This window comes from Zonotrichia albicollis, chromosome 3 (genome assembly GCF_047830755.1).
Source record: "Zonotrichia albicollis isolate bZonAlb1 chromosome 3, bZonAlb1.hap1, whole genome shotgun sequence".
NCBI classification, from domain to species: domain Eukaryota; kingdom Metazoa; phylum Chordata; class Aves; order Passeriformes; family Passerellidae; genus Zonotrichia; species Zonotrichia albicollis.
The window spans coordinates 48,875,880-48,900,820 of NC_133821.1; the positions used below are offsets into that span (position 1 = coordinate 48,875,880).

Here is a 24,941-nt window from a genome sequence, read left to right on the forward strand (position 1 = left end):
GGATGGTTAAAATTTATAGCGTTGCTGTGGCAAGTGAGTACCATACTAAATAATCTTGGTAAACGTGATACTCTTTTTTTTAATGGCAAGAAGTCTAATTTTGAGCTAAAACCACAAAATTTAGCTGATTTCTTAATGGTTCTGTTTTTGAAAGCAGTTGATTGCAACATTTTTTGTTATGCAAATTCCAAATATTTTTATTATTTATATATATTCAGAATATTATTGTCTTCAATTCATGTGTATTAGTGGTAGGATTTTATATTGGCAAACGCTGCCGCAATATGTTTAATATGTTCACATATTAAATACTTGTATTTTAAAAGGAGTATTTTGCAAGTTTCTGTGAAGACTGTAGATATGCTTGCAAAGCAGATCCACAAAATGTAGGAAGGATTCTGGGATCTTGGGAAAATAATTTGAAATTGTTTCTTTGTTGTTTCCAGAATTAAAGACTAGTTTTAAACTACAAAAATGCATTAATACAGTACTTTAATTTTTCCTTCTTAAATTTATCTAGACTCTCAGTAATATGCACTCTGTAAACAAATTAAAACCTCTAAGAGTACACATTTTCAGCATTAGAGGACATGTGAATTTTCAAGACAAATTTAGCATTGAAAAAAAAGAAATACATAAAATATGCCAAAGAGAAAAAGACCCATGCTCTGATATTTAAAGCAGGGTTTCTAGTCATGGTTCTAATTAGAAAATAATCCTTTACCAACTTGTTCTGTTGTTCAGTTAGAAAATATATTTTACTAGGAGAAACTCCACTTGAACTTAGGCAAATCATCATTGGGTTTACCCACACTAGAAAAGCTTTTTAATTTTTTAAACTTAAAGAACAGTTTTATCTGGTACTTTACTAACCCAACAAAATAAAGCCTTTGAGTATTGTAATTTGATTTTAATGTTTTTCATTTTACCAATACTACTCCATTCTTCTAGAGACTTACTCTCTCTTGATTAAATGAAAAGTTTGGAAAAAAGTTTCATTGAGAGAAGAAGATAAATACTTAATAAGGGAATCAGAACTACATCTGAAAGGAGTTTTAAATTAAATGTCTAAAGTAATTTGGCCCACTTGAAGTGCTGTATTTGTATACCTACATCGATTTTTTTTATGAATATTGAGAATTTGAGAAAGATCTTTTGAATTACTTGATCACTATGAGTGTACTCAGTTATCATAATGCTAACATTGTACCCAATGTATCAAGAAAACTTCTCTGTGGGCTGACATGTCAGTGTGCCCAGAAATCCAAATTTCTATAGCTTGATACATTATCACAGATAAATGAATATGCCATGAAGAAGCAAATGAGTAATTACAATATTTAAGTTTCTGTTGAATTTGTTCACAGCATATTATTTTTTTGAAAATTAGCAAAGATCATATGGATGTATTGACTGAAAGTACTCTGAAAACTTCTTTCCAACTGTTAAATGCCATTTTCAATTACACTGTCAATGTAACAGCTATGTTCAGGTGTCTCATTTCATAGACACCCATGTTAGATTCCTTAAACCACTCTAATCTCCTCCCAAACTGGGGGGTTTTTAGCTTCCTGAAGCTAGTACTGTCTAATCAACTCAACTTCCTTAATATTCTTGATTGATTCCTCCGCACCTAAAATTTTCCTCATATACACTTTGGTATATTTAATATAGTATTAAAAATTATGCTGTAGGCACACAGTTTGTGGTAATTGGGAATAGGGCTGCGATGGAGCCTCATCCCAATGGGCTACAGCTGTGAAAAGCAGGTGAGCAGCATTGAAGGTAACGAGACACAGAGTGCCAAGGGACACTGACCTGTTGGGAAAGGGAACAGAGGGTACGCAGGTGCAATAAATAAACATGTGGGGTATAAAAGGTTGGGCTAAAGAGCAAAAAGGGGAGTTGCTTGCTGCCTTCTGGAGTAGAGTGATATTTCTGTGTATGGGCAGACACCTGAAGCCTTCTGAATTGGTATGGTGTTACTCTGTATAGGCTGAAGCTTTCTGAAATTGTATGATGTGGCTGTGCACGTGCTGTGGTGTATGCTGTGACATTATGCAAGGCAACTTCCATTGAATTATTTCTTCAAATGTGTTTCTACTCTTCATTCCATCTCAGTTTGTGTAGGTTGTGCCAGCATCCACATGTGTCCTAGAAAACTAATAGGGCTGTTTGTATAATGGTGTGGCCTTGAGCATTGACACGGCACTGTTTAAGTATGCAGATAGCACAGCCCCTGCTATGACTCTGTCTAGTGCTTATTTGCCTAGATAATGCTCATCTGTGATTCAGGATAAGCAGCTACCAAGACTATTTACAGTATATAATTTAAAGTCAGCTACCCTGTTTTGTACAAAGAATCAAAGAATTTAGCTGTACAGAAATTATCTCTTCCATACTACTGAGCATCAGGCTCAGAGAATGACTCACACCCTGTTTTGGTTTTAAGCATAGATACAGTTCATGCAAACATCTGTTAGTCGTGCTGTTGCTTGTGAGCTCTGAAAATTATGTGCTTCTCTTGAATTTTTACTTCCTTGAAATAACATGGAATTTCATAGGGGGAGAATTTTAACTTTTCTATGGTAACACAGATGGTTAGTTCCAAAATCTGACCTTGACGTTTTCTAGGTAATATCCTACCTATTTTGTTTTGTTGTTTACTCTTGAAATAAAACACCTTCACCGTGTTTGGTGTCAGCCAGCAGATGGTGCAGTATTCCCTTCTGTTGCTGGGTTCTGTCAATATTTGGAATTCATTCACTTAGGATTTGATTCACCTGGCTGCAATTTACCTTTGGGGACCTTTCAGTGTTGCTGGTACATTGTCTTGGGTATTTCATTCCAGTAGGTTATAACTGAAAAATATGAAGTAATTTCAGAGCCATCTCCCAGGTCTCTTGAAAGCCATGGAACAAAGGATTTCTGATGGTTGGCCTCATCTCAAGACAGTCATCTGCTCCAAAACTACTCTTGGTCCATGCTCTTTCTCAAGCACACTTGGAGGCAGTGAGAGCATTTTGGTTTTCCTCTGTACTAGTCCTAAAATTAATGAAGAAGGACATATTGTGGTCCTGCTTTCTCCACCTTGTTTCAGGAAGATTTGACTGCATAACTTCTTTGTTAGTAAGATGCAAGAGTTCCTGCCTTAGATATACAGCTTTCATGGCATTTCTCCCATTATGTTATAGTATCTTTCTGGATTTTGGATGGTTATGTGGAAATGTTCAGACTCTGCTCTTTCTTGGGGAGAAGTGTCATTTTCATACATGAGGCAAATGTTGAGTCAGAAGCTAATAGGAACTGTATCATAAAATGCTCCTAGTATAGAAAATTCACCATTCTAATTTGGTTTTGTCATTTCTGTTATTTTTAAATTGTGTGTGAAAATACAAATGGTAATGTTTAATGATATGTTTTATAAGTTTCCACAATTTCCAACACCATAAAACTGCCAGGTTTTCATTACATTTATATGTCAAACATGGCAAAAACTGGATGGATGGGTAAGTTTAGTTGCACATTACATTGTAGGTGGTTTTGTATTATTTTTTGCTGTAGTTTAATTATTAAAACAAAATAAATGTTCAGAGAGTTGTATTTAACTTTTCCAACACACACTTTATGTATGTCTTTGTCAGAGTGCTCTTCTTTATCTCTAACTTTTGTGCTTTGTGTTATTTTTATTAAAACCAAATAATTTCAAGTTAATTTGGCAAACAGCTATGCACGAAAAAATTGGCACATAGAAAGGAAAAGAACCTCAAAAAATAAACCAAATTTGTTTGGCCACTAGTTTCACTAATGGGATACAATCAGTTGACACTCATCTGATTTACTTTCACAATTCTTTAAAAATAACATGAGGTGTTAGGTTTTGTCCTATTAAACTGGTACAAACCTTCTTTGAGCAAAAAAGAACAATTTAAAATTAGTTCTTTACTAGCGTATTGCATTGTATGTGTTTTCTGGGAATGAAGAAACTGGTTCATTCTTCTGATGAAGATGTTTAAAATGAACTTCATACTGCATGAATTAAATAAAAAGATCAAAATATCTTCCTCAGAAAGTAGTGGGAGAGTCTTGCAGCAGCTCCATGAGGTCCTTCTGCCTTCAAACTCAGCCTTGGAGAGTGGGCTGTACCCATCCTCCTCCCCTTGCCTGGGACAGTGTTGGTGTCTTTGCTTTCCCTGTCAGACAGGAGTTGTCCACTGGTGTCTGATGAAGTGTCTGCAAAATTGAACATTTCTTCCTTGCAGTGATAGTCCTCTGTGTGTGCTGTAGTAAAGGACAAGAGCTTGCCCTCTGCTTCTTGCTGGTACTTAAGTGAATCTGAAGGAGGTTCTTAGGTGTTGCAGCTGAGGGTGGAACTTAATCTACCGCCAGGCTACAGACCCCAATAGAGTCACTGATTCCATTTCAACTCTCAGTGCAGGTGTATATAATACATGTAATGTCATGTAGCTTTAAAATATGCAGTTGATCTTTGTATATCATGTAATGCTCATATTCGGCAATTGCAAACATGAGAGATGAACAAAATGCAGAGAAATTATTATTCTTTTTCTTAATCTAAAGTTTTACATTGCTGTGCCTTTGGAACTCTGAAAACATAAAGATAAATCACATAAAGAAAAAGGAGAACAATTCAGTTTCTCAAAATACGTCAGAGAGCCTTTGAAGAGCAAGAAGGATGTAAGTAGATAAGCATACATTCTGAAGTAGCAGAATTGCTTTTGTCTGCTACTGAGGTTATCTTGTTTGCTTCATGCGAACAATTCTCAGGTACGTTCCACATTTGTCAGAGTCATGTTTACAGAGCCCTTTTCTCACAGTGCTTAATCTTCTATTTATAATGCTTCCCATCAATTAAAAGAAAGGAGTCTTTGAAGTGTAGTCTACAGCTATTTGCTGTATGGAAGGAATAGTATATTTTATATGCGCTTTTAGAAATCAGTTGACTCAGAAAATCTAATGTGATCAGAATCCAAATAAATAAGAACAAATCGGCACTTAATTTCCTTTTCAGTTTGGTGTGTTCCTGTATATCAGTTTTCCTTTGTAATTTCCAGTGATGAATCAATGAGAATAAATTTTATATATTTTATATTAGGGCAAATTGATGATAATGATAAGTGAGGTCTCATGGCTACCTTGTGCAGTAGCCTTATGCTTTCCTATCTGTACAAGAAATAGCTAATACATTTTAAATAATATTTAGCCTTTTCATAGTTGCAACATATTGGTGGCTCATAATGATTAATTAGTTGGCTCAACTCTATTTCCTGTCACACTGAAGAACTTCTATACTGTAGCAGAAGTCCTTGCTATTAATCTGTCCCTTAAATATTGCCTATCATACTTTAAGGCCTATGTCCCGTAATCCAAGGGTTTATTGTTGTCCTGTTATTTCTGGCTGATACACTGATCCTCCTCTATATTTCACAAGACTTTCCTGCTCTGTATTATGAGTGAGGTATTTTAAAAATTTAAATCTCAGCAGGACAATTAAAAAGATTTATGAAAATGCAGGATTAAAATCCCCTCCTCACAGAAATGTGCTAGATTATCTTCTGGATGGCATGGCTCACAGACTTAGAGATTCACATTTCTTTAATAAAAATAATTTCTGAAGTTACTTTTATAGGAAGAGATTTCAGGCTGCTTTTTTTTTACTCTCTCTAGCTGGAGAAGATTTCATACAAATTCATATCCTTCTACTTGCCTCCATTTCTGAGCCAGCCATTGATCCTCTAGTTATTAGGGAATCATATGACCTTCATGTTGACTATTAATTTTCCTCACCTCAATAACCTCAGTAAGATTAGATTGTCACCTTCAGCTATGGCAACTGAAAAGAAAATGTTTTGGTTATCATAGCATGCTGGTTTCAGCTGGAGTACAGTTAATTAACTTCACAGTGGCTGCTATGGAGCTGTATTTTGGATGTGTGCTGAATGGAGGGTTGATAACATCAAGATGTTTTTGTTATTGCTGGGTAGGGCTTACACAGAGCCAAAGCCTTTTCTGCCTTTCTGCCGCACCGGTGAGGAAGTTGGGGGTGTGTGGGAGGTTGGGTGGGGGCACAGACAAGACAGGTGAGCCCAACTGACTGAAGGGATATTCCAGGCCATATGGCACCATGCTTGGTGTATAAAGTATATAACTGTTCTTTTTGTAACTAACATGAACGTAGTAGAAAACGCAGCAAGTTCAAGATTATGTATTAACATTTCTGTATTTTTAGGTGTTTACATTTTGGGTTTTACTTTTACATGAGGAGTTATTCCAAAGCTAAATTCAAATATCTGGTGTAGTAACACTTCAATGACATTTCTTATTGCTTCTCTCAATTTATCCATAGGAGACAAATATTTTCTTTTGTTATTTAACTTCTTGTGGGAAGTTAAATATCTACAGAATATGTTAAAGAGGCTCTAAATGCAGTTTGACCGAGTTAAATGGTTTCTATTAGACCCCTTGCCATTATCTGTATCTCTTTGACTCTGATAATCTTCCACTTGTTCTAAGAGAAGTATTTTAGCATTTCGTTGCAGAATGGAAAATACAGGCACAACCATATTTTCCATTTTATTTATTTTTTTATATTTTTTCTTGATAAGACACTGGTAATTACTTAGACTAAGCCACTTTCCATAGAAAATCACTGTAGTATGACCCTATTAGAAGATGAAATAGAGCAGACTAAAAAGAGAATATTTTCTTGCTAGAAAATTTTTAGGGACTAGGTGGAACAATGGAATTGTGTTTTGAACCATAAGCAAAATTAACATATTGAAATATCTATCTAGGCAAGCCTGGGAAATACTAGCAAGCATTACTTGCTCCATAGTGAAAATTTAAAACTAATATGCCATTATACATCAAATATATTAAAAGCAAGAAACCAAAAACTGTGAAATGCACAGGCTTCACCTTGACTATTTGTACAGGATATTGGAAGAAAAAAAAAAGTTGAAAGAAATCTTGGATGAAAAAGTGGAAAGGAAGTTAAAAACTGAGACTGCTGAAAAGTGTTGCTAATTTTATTTTTTAATTAACCTAAAGAACAGACATTAAAGTAAAACTTAAGAGAAACTATTATTTTACCAAAGAATTCTTACAAAATCTTTACAAGCCTTATAAAAACTCCTGTTTGTCCTTATCAACCCACCAATTCTAGAGTTTCTTTACTTAATTTTAATACCTTAGACCAAGACATTAAATGAGTACATACATAGTTAGATATAATGTTTCTGGGAGATCAAATCCAGTTTTTGGATAATCAGATCAAAGACATGGTATAATATAATCAGTTGTGTGAAAGGAGATGGAAAATTTAATTATGTGGCTTAAACACTACTTTCCAAAATTTGGGTTTCTCTTATATTTTACTAGATTATTTTATATAAAATTCTTTAAGGAAGACCAATGATGCAGTTTTTTTCAAAGTTCTTCCAAACCTTAAATTATCTCAAACAGTTTGTTTTCTTGATCTATCAGACAGATTAGCCACATATCTTATTTTTCTATTGTCAGTCTAGAATCTTTATCTAATTTTTCTTTGCCTCAGCAGACTTGCCACTTACTATGGGCTGCTTCATAGGAACAGATTCTCTCCTGGTCAAATTGACTGTGATTCTGCAACTAGTTTCCTCCCATCTTGTACATTAGTTTTATGTAACAATAAAGCAGCACTTATTATCTGTGTATTGTTTTTCACCTAGGGAACTTTTAGAACATATAAGGATCCTGAAAGTTTCATGGAACGTAAAATCTTTACTCATTCTATGGTTGCTTTTGTTATTTAATCATATGTTATGCATTAATTTTTATTAGTGCCTCTTTACTGAAATTCAGAGGCTATGTCTGGAAAATTTACAAACCACTAGTATAGAAGTTCATAAGAGCGATTGTGAGATTTCTTCTTAAAATCCATAGCTACAGCATCATTGTCAGATGTAGACAAGTTTGCCAAGAATTTGAGCATTAATCAGCATTTTTGTGGGTGGATGTAAAACACAAAAGGATGTTGTAGGCAAAACCAGAAAAATCACATTTTTCTCTGAACAGCTGTATAATAGCCACTTTCAAAAGCTAAATAGTAAACACAGAAGGAAAGAGTTTCACACCATAGAATGTAAGACAAAATATTTCTGGCTTCCATATTGTGGGAGTTATTATAGAGCAAAAAAAGCTAAGTAAAAATTGCCTGTGTGCTTGGACAGCTGACTCTTCAAGAAATAAGTTAGAAATCAAAATAATTTTGAGCCATGCTAGTTGCCAACCATTTAGGCATTTGGAACTAATTGACGAGTACACACAAGTACTTTATAATCACTAGCTTGTCATATGTCTGTTTTGTAAAAGATTTCTTGTAATAAATCTTTTGTTCGGTGTGTAAAAATTGGAATTTTTTAAAATCCTGAAGTCATATTTACCTTAACGTTGATATATTGTTCCTATGTATATGTAATGTGCGACCATAATTTAGAGTTGATAGTTAAGGATATCTTTTGTTAACCAGTTATTACTGAAAAACACTGACAAGCTTCTGAGTCGAGAAGTTTTCTTCATAGCTGAAACAGAAAAAGCATATTTGAAGCACAAAAAAAAAAAAAAGGAAAAAATTGCATAGAGTATCAGAAGTGCCAAATCTTTGAGAAGATAACTGGCACTTACAGTTAGGGGAGTTATTAATGAAGATTAGGAGAAAAGAAATTAGGCATATATGTCTTTGGAGGAAAATAGATGCAAATTGTGATTCAGTAACTGAACGTGGCTGGGTATCAAGGATGTTTTTCACTGTGGAAATACTTTTTAGCTTTGAAAGAGTTGTCAAATACCCATATAAGGAGTACCTTCTAAACCCCATCTCAATAAGACAGTGTGATAAGGTGCTTTGCCTTGTGAAACACCTCCCATCAGAAAAAGAAAAAAAAAAAGGCTGACATTACTAATTGTATCTCTCTCTTTAACATCTGAAGCTTTTGCCAGATGCAAATTACTGTTACAGGTTTTGGTTTTGATTTTCTGAAACTAAAACATTAAATACCAAAAAGTTATAGATTACAAACTAAACATTAAAACAATATATTAAAGAAACTTTTATTGTCCTATTGACAAAGAAGATGAAAAAATTGCTTCTTCTTGGTCCTGCATTTTTGTCAATGATTTTTTGACCTCCTGGTCCATTATTACCTGATACAGCTTCCTTGTGACTTTTGGAGACAGCGACTTTTATCATCTACTGAGTATTGCTAATAGCATGCTGAATGTCCTCAAGAAATACAAACCCCATCAATTAGGAATTTCAATGTCTTTTAATTCTTTTTTTTTATTTATTAATAATCATAATATTTGATTTCTTTTTTTACTTAATTATTTTGTTATTTTTGAAGTTTCTCACAAATTGACCATGGTATATCCACAGAATTATATAATCATAGAATCATTAAGGTTGGAAAATACTGTGATGTCCAACTGTTAACCCAGCACCACAGCCATGTTCACCACTAAACCATGTCCTCAAGTGCCATAGCCACAGGTTTTGAACATTTCCATGGTTGCCAACTCCACTATTTCCTTGGAAAGTCTGTTCCAGTGCTTTACAACCCTTTCTGTGAAGAGATTTTTCCTAATATCCAAACCTTCCCTGGAGCAACTTGAGGCTGGTTCCCTGGGTTCATATTGACTCTAAAGGCATCTGGTAAAGGGATCTGATTTTTTTCTGGTAAAGAGAAAGGCCAATGAGAAAAAAAAATTATAGTGAAGCAAACAATATATGATGTTGACAAAACAGGAAATGTGAGTTTCCTTTGTCCTTCTCCCACATGCTCCACTACTGGGACTTGATTTCGTTCACATCAGTGAATAGGTATTATGCCATTGCCTTTTAATCTCCTGTAAGAGATTAACAATCAGTGCGTGTGAGGCTATGTTAGTATGTCATTGCACCATGTCTGCCAGTAGTGAGACACAGCAAATGCATAATACTTACTTTCAAGTATCAGTTCCAGTTAATTTTGATTTACATGGATTGATCTCCTTCAACATGAAAGATTGAAGTCAGCAGCTAAGGTGTGCCAGACCGGGAATCAGATCTACTCAGTCAAGCAAAGATAAAAATGAACCATGGTGTCAAACAGAGAATATCTTTGTGCTACTTCCTGACTCTGTGATTTGCCCAAGACTTGTGAAGTTTGGTTCTTGGCTACTTTAGTTCAGATTTCCACAGTTCAAGTGAGACTGCAATTTCTGTTCTGAAATAAATGGGTGGGATTTTGGTTTTGCTTAACCTGACAAATTTTATCTAGGATATTTGGAGCTTTAGCTTGACCTACGTGACAAAGTTTGTTAGGTGTGAAGAATCTTACCTGGATACTACCAAATCTCACTGGAGAAATTGGGGAGCAGCTTAGCAGTGTTTGAAAGATGGAAGTGCATTCTTTAAGAGATGGATTGGTCTCCAACTGATTTAGACGATCATATTCTTTTCTGAGAAAATTCATTGCTGTTGAATTACTTCTCAGCTGTATTCAGAGCTTTGACAGGCCATAAACAAACTTCTGTTTCTCCCTGGCTAGCCTGAGTGTCTGTGGTAGAGTCCTAATGGGTAAAAGAAGGAAAAGGGAAGGAAAATAGAGTGCAAAATCCCTCCATAGATTGTTAAGATTAGCATACTTTGTAATTTAGGTTTGGAAGGAAATTCCTATTAAAAATAGGTACATAATTTCTATACCTTTTCTTCACAGTAGAGAACCATGGAATTTCTTTATAATTCTGCTCTTGAAATTAATAGGAAATAAACTAAGTCAGTAGTCAACAAATTAGGGAATTGTTGTACAAATATTGATTTATGTGCTGTGCTCACAGGATTGTTTCTCTTATTTGTTGTTTTGAGTGTCTAAGTGAAGATATAACATAAAATTTTTTTGAAAGAAGCAGAGTATTGTTCTTAAAAGGACTGGTTTGATTCCTGTGGGTAATTTGCAAAGTGTGTTAGTAAGAATATAAGAATCTGGTACTGACTTTTCAAAAATTGAAAATATGTAGAAGTATACTAATTTTTATTTTCTTCTTTAGTTCTAATATTTCTGTATTTTAATATCTTGTCATAAACCATACCTGTCATTCAATATATACTGCAGTGATAAAAAATGAATTGTTATTTACTAAACATGCCTGTGTTAGTGGCATGAATTATCTGTTGGCCTGATCACATTGTATTGGTACTGAAAAATTTAATTTACCTGTTTATTTATTTTGTATTTTCAGGTACAGATTGAAGAGCTGGACTATCATTACTTTCTGCCTTTGTTCTTTGATGGGCTTTGTGAAACGGAATTTCCATATGAGTTTTTTGCTCGTCAAGGAGTCCATGACCTGCTGGAGCATGGTGGAAACAGGATTCTTCCTGTTGTTCCTCAGCTCATTATCCCAATAAAAAGTAAGTGAACGTGTCAGAGAAAAGTCCATAAATTGTATTTATCTTATGTAAATTTTTGAAAAGTTGCTAATTAGGCTGTAAAACATGACAGCTTGAACATCACATGAGAAATTATTGCAAATGTCAGTAAATTTTAAGATATAAGGCCAGAAAGCTTATGCCTTCAATCACCTGATATGTGCAGTATTTCAGAATAGACTCTCTGGTTAATGTTTCTCTTATTACAGGGTTGCTCTTGGTCTTTCTTTGGAAATGGGATGTGACATTTCCTTAGATGATTTTCTATATTTACAATGTAAATCTGCTACTGTACCGACCAGTTCATCTAAAATGGCAGGAGAAAGCATCAGGTGGCATTTTAAAAATATTACTTTTGAAGGTTTTATATGGTCAAACATAGGTTTTTTGCAGAAAAAAAAATTGTAAAAACCAATAAATTATTTTAAAACAAATTTAATACCACTAAACTTCAAGTGTATTATCACTATAATTTATTGTCTTGAACCACCTAGTCTTTTAGATATATTGTTTTGTCCTTTTGTTTCTTTAGATCAGTACCTTGAAGAGATATTATTCTGAACCATCATCATTGTCTAGTTAGTTATGGTGATTCTTAAATCTGCATGCTATGCTTATATGAATATATGCTCATTTTTGTTAAACTTGGCTTCTTTTTTGTGATTAATCATTAATTGTATCATTGCTGCTCTTTTTCCTGTCCATGAGACAGTTCAGCATTAAATACAGTTTTGTAAAACAGGAGGTGAATATAGTTTGGAGCCTGATAATACTGAAAAAATAGTGTGGGAAGGGTCAGAATTATGTTTTTTTCATTCAACTTTTTCTCAATTTAAAAAGATTGATTATAGATGTCGCTATCTCTATCTTACTGTAGTTTTGAAAATGTCAAAAGGATTATATAATATTCAGAATGTTTACTCTGTGACACTTGAGAAAGGTTATGAAAGCAATGTTACCCTTTTTTCACTCTGAAGGGGAAACATGTAAGGAGAGGAATGATATCATTTCTTCAGAACTGTATTGCCAACGTGTCCCAAATATATTTGCAGTAGTATCATGTTTTTTGAAAGGTGAAATTTCTTTGGAAAAGACTGCAGGTTTGTGACAGCATCTCCTCAGTTGGGATTTAAAAATCTTTCTGAAAACAGAATCTAGCTTAGATCTAATTACCTGGAAGCTTTAACTGCTACATAGCATTTAGAATTAGAAAGAGTTTTCTAGTTAAGGATATTTTTATGGGTTTGATATGTAGTGTTAAGTCATAATTTATGGTGCTGGAACACATTCAAGAATCTGCTAGCTAAATTTAATTGTTGTTTCTGCTTTATTTTATTCTGAAGTGCTTAATTTTTATTTTAAAAATTCTTCTCTATAAGTTTTAATATGTGAAGAGTCTAAGTGTTATCAATGATAAAGGCTTCTTCCTAATTAAAGCCGTACTAATAGTAAAAGAAGACACCACCATCTCCAGGAGTCTGAAAATGTGTACTTCTAAGAGTTTTTTAATTTGCTGTGACTGTGTAATACAGCAGTATAGTAGTAGCTATACATTTCTGTGACTCAGCATCCACAATAAACTCAGCTATGTTTGACACAGATTATTGTCTCTAAAGTGTCCCACTGGGTGAGTTATTTCTGATTAACCAGTCTTCTTCTAGACCAATACCATATTTTTACTGTGAAGAGTGAATCAATTGATTGTTAGGAAAGTTAATATATATGATTTAGGGCAAAAGGCTAAAAGAAGGTCAGAAAAACAACTCTACAGGTAGAATGCTTTTAAAAGCAGTTTTCTCTCCTGCATAGTCGTCAAAGGAATATGTTAGTAAAGACCTAAATGTTCTCAAAAGCATTTAAATTAAATATTAGAATTCTGTATTATATTTTAATGATTTAAGGAGGAATTTGTCTTCCATCCGTCCTTGCTTACAGATCACACATTTGAACACTATATCATTAAAAATGAAAATAATATTATTTAATCCATCTGTGGGTTATTCTAAGCCCAAATCCTTTCAATCTTTTTCTTGTTAAACAAGCAGTGACTTAAAAAACTACAGGCAATTGAATTGAACAGGCATGGATTCTCTTCTAAAATACCTGAAACATGATTAAAATAATGAAGAAGAATGCATTCAGTTAAAAAAGAATTCTTTTTTTTTTGTTTGTCACACTGGAAGGAACTTTTTTACTAGAAGGAATATTTTTACTGGAAATTCAGAGGAAGAAAAAATCCCTCAGGTTGGAGGCATTAATTTCTGAGAGAGAAAAATGTTCAAAATATATTTTGATTTCTCAAAATAAAAATTCAGAATATATTGTATCATGCACTGGAAAAACATTATAAAATAGTTTATAAATGCAGTCTTTGCATGACATAAAACTCAGAAGAAACAAATTACCTGTTTATGTCAAACTTGTAAGGAATCCAACTAAAAATAAATATACCACTAACACAGAAAAATGGGATTACTTAAGATATAGGACTTTTTGCTCCCTTTCACAGAAGATATAGGCAAACCCATTGGCTGAGTTATTTCACCTTCAGCAAAGATATATAAATTGAGATATATGGCAAATAGCAAAGTACTTTGCAGCAGTATCATGAAAGTTCTGATGCACAATAAACAGCCAGATATCTTCTTTGCCAGGAAGATCCATATTGCTATTTTCATATTATACACAGGTAAAAAAGTAGAAGGAGGCGGCTAATTTTGCCCCACATTGCAGATTGAATTGGTGGCAGAGAGCTGAACAGAGCCCAGGCACAGCACCCTGGGTTAGCAAACAGATGTCTGTAGGTTACATGAGGGTTCCTTTATTTTTAGGAAACAGAGGAGTCTGTCTAGCCTTTCTATGTTCTTCTCTGTGGTCGTTATGAGAGTGTAAAATTCCTTCTGATGTTCATTTTTGGGAAAAATTAGTACTTTTAATATTACATTTCCCATAACAAATGGATCGGAAAAGCCTTAAGTCCTTTTTCGGGCTTTTGTTAGGTTCCTGCAACTCTCAGATTCCTGACTTCAGGGTTCCCCGATGTTCTCTGCATGAGACACACGTGTGGACATAAACACTGAGGGAGTCAGAAGTTTCTGCACCTTTGTCTATTGTTTCTATGAGGAACATCAGGGACATGCAGCACCGTTGCATGGAAGCACCTCCTCTGCTTTCAGAGGCAGCAAGCATGCTGCCATTCACATTTGCTTTGCTTGCAATGTAGTTGTAGGAGTCTGCAACCCCTGAATGCATAAAGTCACCAATTGTTCCAGCTCCCACACTCTGATTTTTGCTAATGCAATTGTTTATGGAGCAACCTGGTGATATTTTCATCTAGATGTGTAAAAACAACAATAAAAAAAAATAGCTAAAGAACCCAACTGTAAAATAAACCAAAATTATTTTTAAAATAGCATTACTTTTAAAGTCAAATCATTTAAATAGTCTAATTTATAAATGCACTCCTGTATATGAAGGAACAGTACATCATAGTGCAGACATTGGAATGAATGGCTAGAAATGATCAATAGGAAGATCATAATATAGTTTTTCTAATGAAGATAATAATGTGAAATTAAACACTTAAGTATCTTGGGTCACCCACTTGCCAGAATCTTCTCTGTTCTGTGCTGTGAATCCTAAAACAGATATGTAGACAATCTGAACTTAGGCCTAAAGCTAGAAAAGCTCTCATCTTTGCACTTGTAACTTAGAAGGAAGTATTGTTTCTACACAGTTCCAGTCAGCAGACCAGTTCTTTTGATTGAGTCCAGAAAGAATAATCTCCATCCTAAGGAACACTGAAGTTTTCCTTCTTGAGACTTTTACCATGTTGTTAAAGATAACTTCTGTGATACAGTAAATCAAGGATACCTTAAACTTTGTTAAAAATATTTAATTAAGGTAATAGATATTTTTATGAGTCAGATTTAGAGAATTGAATAGAGCACTCCTCTCTCAGTGTCACCTACAGAGTCCTTTTTAATGTTTAATAAAATTCCAAATAAAACTGATTTCTCTTTTCTTATTGTTCACATTTTATTTGCACTTGATTTCCATTTTCTTATTGTTCATCCTATTTGCATGAAAAATGTTGTCTTGGATTACAGTGTAGTTAATTCCTATTTAATGTCAAATCAGTGTCACTTTTGCATTTAGATATGTAAAGTTGAATGTGTTGCTAACAGTTGTTCTAAGCATATTTGTAGTTCTCATATATTCACAGTATTTAGGAGTACTTAATGACTGTTAAATGCTTCCTTTCACAAAGTTCTGCAATGTTTTTATGGAATAAATATGGTTTTCTAGTCTGTTGTCATTTCCTTTCTGCAAATCATAGAAGTTGATTTTCCTCACCTACAGAAAGTAAGTTAAAACACTAATCTATTGTAATTTTCCTCCTGGCTGACTGTTCTTGAGAACCAGTACTGGTTATTAAGGTCACAAACTGCAAGATAAATGCAAACTAGCAGGCTTTTATAGACTTAAAATGCTTTTAAAGAAATCAAAGATCTCTGATTTTTTTTAATTGTTCTGATATTCAAATAGTAAAGCATTTCCCCTGCAGGTTTCATCAGCCAGTACAAGTAGTTGCAATTAGGTTTATGTTTGATTCTTCTGCCCAAAACTGGTCATTTCAGGTATTTTCAACGGCTTTAGGAAGTAGCTCCCTTATTATCCTCTTTGCTATTTTCTATGAGGAGAAACTGTGTTCCTTATTCAATAAAGATAAATCTCATCCATGTTTGGAAAGTGAAATCTGTAATTAACATCTCTGACTTTTAAAGTTGGAGTTAGAGGTATTTATTCCTGAATTCATAAATGTATTATATTTAGCGTTTATTAGTAATGAATTTCATCTGCAATTTTATCACCCAGTTTTTCTCTACAGTTCTTCAGAGTCAGTCCTTGTCTTTGGTATCTGGAATAACTTGATATCATCAGAAATCTTTGTTATCATCAGTGAAGACTCTTCCAAATCACATTTGGATCTAGTGAAAAGGATAAAATTCAGCACAGATTCCTGCAAGGCCTTAGTAGTGATATTCTTCCTCTGCCCATGGTTTCTATCTCTAAGTCAGTATTTATTTACATGGATGCCATGGAGGTTCAGTGAGGGACCCTATTAAATTCCTTTTGAAAGTCTAAGAAAACTGTTTTAGCACATTCTTCTTCTTCCATGATCTAGAGAACATTTAGAATGCTATATGAGGATTTGCAGTACAGATGCCTGTACTTTGAGTCTGCAGACCTTTTTTCTAAATGGTGTCACATTTCAATGATAGCAGGCCTGTTTTCATCAGGACAGTGGATACTCAATGCGGTTTTAGTATCTTAGCACAGAAAAAGGAATGTACGCCTAGGAATGGATAGAAACTCTAGACTGGCATAGTCAATAAGCAGGTTTTTGGGACTCTCTTCTAAGTCCCAATGCTATATAATTAAACTGTGTCCACAAATGTTAATAGAATTCAAGCTTTATAGGAGCTGATGTAGTAAAATGCTACAATTAGAAGCACAGCTAAAGCTGAAAGAAGCCACTGACTAGCTTTTCCTTCCATATTTTGCTATATCATGTTTTTTGAAAGCATCAGTGTTTCGCTATGTATCTTAGCATTATCTGTGCCTTAGATTGGCTTTACAAGAAAAGGTCTTTGATGACAAAATTGGCATAAAGTTTTCATGTCTTACCCCCTATTTATCCTTTCCATTGTTTCACTGTAACACATCATTCTTTCAGTTGTACAGAAAGAAATTTTTGTACATCTGCATTATTTGGATCAGGCTCTTTCTGGACTTCTAAAAGGTACAGAACACAAGGTTCTTATTCTGGTTTTTATTCACTCTTGATTGAAATGCTGTGTTTTGTAATAGCTTTCATTACTGTTCTCTAAGTTTAGCATAATACTATTATATAAGTACAGGTAGTTAAGTATTATGCACTTTGAAGATTTTGAGCAAAATTTTCTAAAAGTATGTGTCACTTTAGTCAATTGCATTTTGAGAACATTTCATGTTAGGACTTCTTTAAACCTAACACTGTGAATTTAAAATAAGACCTTAGTTAACAGGATTAAGTAGATCACAACAGTCAAGCATTTTCATCCTGAGTGCTTTTTACCTCACAGGATGGTATCTTGTTCTGCTTCAGGCAAAGAGTTGTCTTAAACTGTTGCCTCATTTACCAATTGAGTGAGAGATATGAATGCAAAATAAATTGGTTTTAATGTTTGGTTGCAAGACCTAAATGGAAAATGGAAAATGTTGGTGCACTTCTAAGCATAGATTCACATGGTATTTGAAAAAGAAGTTGAAGAGAAGAATTACATTATCAACATAACTTTTAATATAACGACCAAAATCTATAGTTAGTAGTTGAGAAGAGACAGGAGTTTAGGCAAACTGATTTGATTCTGTAAAGCTCAGGATATCAATGTGCTATCTGGGAGAAAATGTTCTGATTTGTTCTCTTCTCTTCAGTGGAACTATATTGTGTCATGATAAAGATCCACTGTGCATTGGGAGAAATGCTGTCATGTTTCCTGACTTATAGGATCTATCAATTTTATCTGTCAGATGAGAACTGTGGCTTCTATTATAGACAATGTCTGGGACTGAGATAGGATTTTCCAAACTGCCACATAAAAATAAAAGATATCAATTTATATAATTTCTAGGTCTTTGAGAGGTAAGGAGTTACTCAAGAAAAAGATTTGAGTGTTTTAAAATAATTATTTCTATTGCTTTATATGTAAACATCTAGCTGAATGGATAAGCAAACAAGTGGCATACATCTTAAGGACAGTTTTTGCTCTTAATGGAAATTAACAAAAGAATTAACAAAAGAAACACTAACTTTACATCAGTTTACATGAATTACCAATAAAATTTTTCTGAAATTAAAAATACAGTGAATTAACATTGGTGCCATGTGAAGGCTGACCTAGAACAGAGGCTAGACAGCATTAAAGTCTTCGCTGAAGTCAATGAATTGGTATCTTATATTGGTCTCATCGGTAACAAGCTTTAATAAACAGCACTATGGTGTTTTAAATATGCTTTCAGATTTCATAACTATCTCTTACTTTGGCTTTGAATGGTAGAAATAGAACAAACTCAGATACTGAGCTTTTAAATCAGATATTAAGCTGATATCATTGTAAAATTTTCTTTAATTAGGAAAGTTATTATGAACTTCAAAAAATATTTGTTTGGGAAAGCTATAGCAGTACGAAATAATGTATGTTTGAATGAAAAATACTTCATTATATACTTCAATTGAGCTATTATTTAAGCTGGAGGATTTCTTGGAAAAGTATATCCTAAATCAGAAGCAAAATCTTTAGTTCATACCATTAAAGTAGAAAACATCAAAACTACCAAGCAACAGAGTCATCTTATTGGATTGGAGTTTTTTGCTGCTTAAGAGAATGCTACAGTAGCTAAAGGACCAAAGAAAAATATGTACCAATGAGGGAGGAAAGTCCTCTCAAAATCCTTCAGGGAGCAGAAAGGTGTCTTTAACTGAGAAGCAAACCAGCTTTGCACTTTGCAGTCATTGTGAAGATCCATGTTGTCACAATAACAGATTCAGCAGACTTCTAGGCCAAGAGGCAACAGCCTAGAATGTTTTCTAAAGTGGAATATTTTGAATATTATGCGTCTTTCCTTCATTTGGGCTATGTAGCTGTAGTGTACCAAGATTCCTGAATGGTCTGCTTTAATCCTGTGTAAGGATACTAGTACTTTCTTCAATTTATGTTAACCTCTAGATGCCACTGATATTTTCCAATGTATTGGAATATACTTTTTTCATATACTGCATTAATATTTCCTTCCTTTTATTCTTGTGAGAGAATGGAGTGTAGTGATGGTAGTACACATAAAATAATTACCAGATTTTAAAAATATAAACAGGTATTTGAAAGTGGTGTATCTTTGGGGCAGGGACTGCCTCTAATTGAATGTTTATAAAGTGCCTAATATAATCAAGCCAGGAGCTGGTTGGCTGCTATGTGGGTGATGTGGTAGCTGAAGACCTTTTGGGCACAGTGTTCATGTAATGATAGACTTTTCAATTATCAGAGAAGTAAGGAGATAGGTCAGCAGAACTGCAGCCTTAGACTTACAGAGGGCAGACTTTGGCCTGTTCAGGAGTACATTTGACAGAGACCCTTGGGAGGCAGTCCTGAAGGGCAGTGGGGTCCAGGAAGGCTGGATGTTCTTCAAGGACAAAATCTTAAAGGTTCAGGAGCAAATTGTCCCCATGTGCTAAAGATGAGCCTGACTGAAATGGGTCTAACTGAACAGAGACAGTAGTCTGGAGTTCAGGGGATAAAAGAGAGTTTATGACCAATGGAAGAAAGGGCCGGCAATATCAGGAAGACTAGAAGGTTGTCATAATGTTATGCAGGGAGAAAATTAGAAGTTCCAAAACCCAAGTAAAATTTATTCTGGCTACTGCCATAAAATATAATAAAAATATTTCTATAACTATATCAGAAGCAAAAGGAGGGCAAAGGGGAATCTATCTCCAGTGTTTTACTGTTTGTAGGGGGAAGTATAAGACAAAGGAAGAAGAAAAGGCTGAGGTACTTAATGCATCCTTTGCTCCCATCTTTAGTTATTTAGTAAAACCTGTTATTCTCAGAATACCCTGTGTACCCCTGAGCTGTAGATAGGGATGGGGAGTAGGATGAAGCCGCCATAATCCAAGGAGAAATGGTCAGGTACCTCTGTTCTGCTGCTCTGCTTGGACAGAGATAAGTCTATAGCATCAGATGGGATCCATCCAAAAGTTCTTCCTAGGAGTATTTGGACAGCCATTTTCACTTACACGACATACTCTGCATGCCTAGAAACAGGTTTTTTTTTTCTATAAACATTTGCTTCATTGTACTGATTCTCAGAATAGTAGGAATTGTCAGTTGAATGAATAAAATTATCATTAAATAAATGAGTACAAACATACAAACACCAATTGTTGCACTAGAATGCATCTGTTGTCAACCTTTGCAGGTTGTCTTGCAGTTGTATAGTTCCATTGGCCCCAAGTGGTACTTACTGAACATTTATTTTTCATTTGTTTGGACCATGCCAGTATTATACAGGCAGCATGAGGGAATAATGAGCTGCATTCTTTGGGTTACTGAAGAGTCAGCACAAATTGTGGGAACAAATAACAATCAGACAAGGCAGTGTTTTATAACATCAGGACTGCAATCCATCTTTGGGATCTTTCTAAGCTGGGCTAATAAAGGCCCACTTACAATTCCCAACAGAGTATAGTTTAATTAAATTTGTCCATTAGAGGACTCCTCCCCCTCCCTTTACATTTTAGAAATTAATTCTGCTTTCTGCCTGTTGTTCTTTTTGCATCACAGATGCACTGAACCTTCGTAACCGACAGGTCCTCTGCACCACGCTGAAAGTCATCCAGCACCTGGTGGTGTCAGCTGAAATGGTGGGGGTGGCCTTGGTGCCCTATTATCGGCAAATTCTCCCAGTCCTAAACATCTTTAAGCACATGAATGGTGAGTTATGCTAACAGACACTGTGTCTTTCAACTCCTAAGGCAAAAAGGGGCTTGAGGCAGGGTTAATTAACAATGTAGTTAAGATTTATTACTGTATATGAACTCAAATCCATTTGGAGCTCTAAATAATGTAAACTCCCCCTCTTACTATTCCCTAAGGATGCACTGAAATTAACAATTTCATTTATTACTCCTTGCACGTACAGTTTATTTAACACAGTACAGAAGCAGTGAAGCAGTTCTATAATCTTCCAATAATTAAATTGTAAACTTTGTAACAGTCTTTTGAATACATTAATAAATTGCAAAGCTTTTTTCCTCCCTCCAACACGTTAGTTTAGTCCAGCTGTTTTATTCAATTCTGTGCTCTCCACAAGCAATTTGCTGCTACCAGAAGGTTTAGGAAAGATTAAAAACAAAAGTAGAGATCAAACTAATTAATTTGAGGGTCGAGAAAACTCCATGTCATAGAAGAATTTCAAGTTAGATGATATCGAGCAAAACAGTGAAGTTTGAAGATACTGCTGCACGCTTAGTAGGTTTCATTATAGAGATATTTAGGACTAATTTGTGTCTACAGTTAAGTATGTGTTTTCTTTGTAGTGCAGATGCTATCAGTTTCAGTCTTTAATGACTGGTACTGTGAATTCTATATACTGTGAGTACATTTATACCACAGTCATCAGCTGAAATCAACATGATGTATATTGCTTTTGCCAAATTAATTTTTTAAATTTTTTTTTTGGTAGTAAATCTATCTTTACTTATTTTCAATTATCTACAAAGTTACTGACTTAAAAATTCCTGTTATTGACTTGTGGCCACGTAGATGAAAAGAAATTAATTCCTCACAAGCTTTCAAAGGAGGGTTTTCATTAAATTCATGGCATTTTAATAGTTCTCTGCAGGACTCCTTCCTATTATACTTTCTGTTTGCATTACTACAGAATATCATACCTTCTACTCACTCTTTAGCAAGTATAAGATTCAAAGCAGATTGAAAAATGCCTGTTCAGAGACTGACTTGAAGACACAAATTAAATTTACATTTTAGATCTCTTTAAATACATATACATCTCTGACTTTACTTAGTGAGAAACATTCAGTAACATGGAATTTCACAAATGCAAGTTATTTCTGATGACAGTTGTGGCTTTGCAGAAGTCGTGGGATGAAAGGTTATGAGTGAAATCTGTTGGCTGAACTTAAGCAGTTTAAGTAGGGCTCCTTTTGAATTGGAAGATTTCCCCCAAACAGATCTAATTTCAGTGTCTGGCACAAAACAAGACCGTAAAAATGACTCTCATTGATTAATGAATATACCACACATGCTTTTTTCCGAATTTCTGCCTGAAGTAGCCCATAAATTCTCTTGACTGGGCTTTTCTACAGTGATTTCAGATGAATAATAGGGAAAGCTCGTGTGTAGCCAGGTACATACCTTGGCAAGGCATTAAACACAATCTAAATATATCTTCAGTTCTGATTGTATTGTGAGCAAAATAAAACTTATTTTCAACAAATTTGTATGAGATCTGTGCTCTGTGAATTTGTGCCTATATAAAACTACACTAAATCATGATATTTGATATTAAAGAACTAAAGCCCCAAAAATAAATGTAAAGCAATAGTTGAAAATTAGCTGATTTTATTAAGTCATTACTTTTTTAGAGATAAAAATTCTGAAACTTTAGTATTTCCAGGAATGAAATAGATGCTATCTGCAAGGCCAGTCATGTGAAACTGTTCAACTTCTTCAGTACTCGTATGAGGATGATAGGGAATACCTCTGTCTCCTCCTTCCACAAAAGGATTATGTTTCATTCCTGCTTCCCTGGTGGTTGGCAGAAAATACAGGGTTCTTTCCTCCTCTGTCTGTCTCACATAAGCTAATAGGCAGCTGAGGTTCAGGTGTGTGCTCCCAGTTATAAGGAAATTGCAGAGACTGATCTGGACTATTTTCTTCACTGTTTATTTTTACAGGTAAAAGATGTGGTAAGTGAAGTGTTCTTCTTTCTGATTTTCTGTATAGCTTGTGAAAGTAAGAACTGTCCTGCATCTTCCTGCGTTTGATTTGCAGTCTATTAAGTCAGACATCGTGGAAGTTTGTCCAGAATTAAGTTAACTGGAGGAAGCCATGTTTTAGTCATTGCCACCTCACTAGATCAGTATCTAGCTGATGAAAGGAACTCTTTCCCAAATTCAGCATCTGTGAATACCACTCTCAGTGTGTGTGATGTGAAGCTCTGAAACTCCCAAGCCAAAATTCTTTAGATACAAAAAGTTTCCATATGTTAGGTAGAGGCTCAGAAATGTCATAAAAAGAGTATGTTGCTTTCTTATTAAAACACGTGTGTTATTTCTATTGGTAATTTTTGTAAATTATAAAAAAATGAGAGCATTGATGAAAAACAAATTAGGATTTTTAATCATTGAAAGCATACAAAATGTGTTCACCCATCTGAGTCACAAGATAAAGGTTTAAAATAAACCAATGCAATCTAAGTTATAAATGTCAGGGGCAGGTTCCAAGCCTCCTGAGACAGTCTGTGTGAAAGCCAGAGAAGAGGGTTCCTTTAACTTCTGAAGAGTCTTGTTAGTGAGCAAGGGACTTTTTGGTGCACAAAGCATATTTGGTGTGTCTGAATTTGTGCCTTCTCTGGAACTTAGGCCCTGACTTTGAATAGATGTTTCTTTTCCCTCGAGTTCCCGAGTGCCCAGTTGCAGAGCATTAACACACGAAAGAGCAGAGTTCTGCTGGTGATGTCACTCATGTCCTTATTGGTGGAGACAGGGAGAGCACCCTCACCATCTGGCCAGAGTGCACTCTGAAAGAGGGTTGAAGCTTTCTGCTGAAACTCTTAGCCAGAGCCATAAGGCTGGCAGGAGAGCAAGAGAAGAGAACAGGAATATATTCCGGTGATTGAGGAGGAGGAATAGTGCTGTGACACAGGAGCTGTTTGTCTATTTTCTTGATACCAGGAGGAGACTAACAGTCCCCAAGCAAGCTTCCCAACATAGGGATTATTATATAAATTTACTGCTATATAAGATAAGGAACTAAAACTGTCATAATAGTGCTTATTAAGTCTTATTATATACTCTGTAATGCCACTGTAGTTAAATGTGTAAGGTGAATGTATTCTTATAAAACTCATTTAAATCTTATGAAGAGGGAAAGAAAATTCTGTATAGACTCAAATGGAAGTATTCTTTTGCATCACAAAACCCTATCTTTTGTGTATCTTATTTTCTAAGCTGTCTTTCATAAATCTGTGAATTATCTGGAGTAAATACAATTTAAAAACAAATACAAATAATGTAAGCTTGTTATTTTATGAAAGCAGACAGAAGAGAAAAATAAAAGAAAAAAGGAGAGAAAAGAGCCTTCAGAGCCTGGAATATGCTATTAGCATGCATTTATGTCAGAATGATGTCTGAAACAGAAGCTAATTCATTAAAAGGATTAGACTTTTAGGAACAGCAAAATTCTCCTGTTTGATTTACCTGACTGGTAAATGAAAATTTCATATATTTAGTTTAACAGCTATTTTCATGTTATCAATTTCTATTATATGGAGCAAAAACAGTTCTGCATATAAAATAAAGTTAGATGAAACAAAATATTATTAGAGTTTTCAGGCCTCAAAGAGAGAAGGATGGGTTGCCACTGCATTGTGGAAGGTACCTCTCCAGCATGGTAATTTCATCTGTGACTCGTTACAGTCACTGTGAGGTAAACAGTGGAAGTAGGGCAGCCTGAAGTTTCTCTTGGCTGCAATAAAATTGCCTTGACACTATCAATAACTTAAAGCTCATGTGAACTTTGGACAGTCTCTACCTATGTAGCCAGTCCTTGAAAATGAAATTTTAGAGGTATGACTGAGAATACCTGATGCAGCTGTATTGCAGCATTCAACCAAGCGTGAAGCCCCA

At 34.7% G+C, this 24,941-nt stretch overlaps 1 protein-coding gene across 8 annotated transcripts in view; it reads left to right on the forward strand.

The window, feature by feature from the left end:
* Positions 1 to 24,941, forward strand: part of PACRG (parkin coregulated) — a 211,668-nt gene that overhangs the window by 94,036 nt on the left and 92,691 nt on the right. For 7 of the 8 annotated variants that reach the window (XR_012579539.1, XM_005486486.4, XM_005486487.4 and 4 more), the window contains 2 exons: positions 11,281 to 11,452; positions 20,854 to 21,003. Coding sequence is in view for 7 of the 8 variants with exons in the window: in XM_005486486.4 (XP_005486543.1) it covers positions 11,281 to 11,452; positions 20,854 to 21,003 (322 nt within the window). In the remaining variant the exon portion in view is untranslated. The remainder of the gene's footprint in view (positions 1 to 11,280; positions 11,453 to 20,853; positions 21,004 to 24,941) is intronic. The other variant, XM_074537372.1, reaches the window with a different exon arrangement.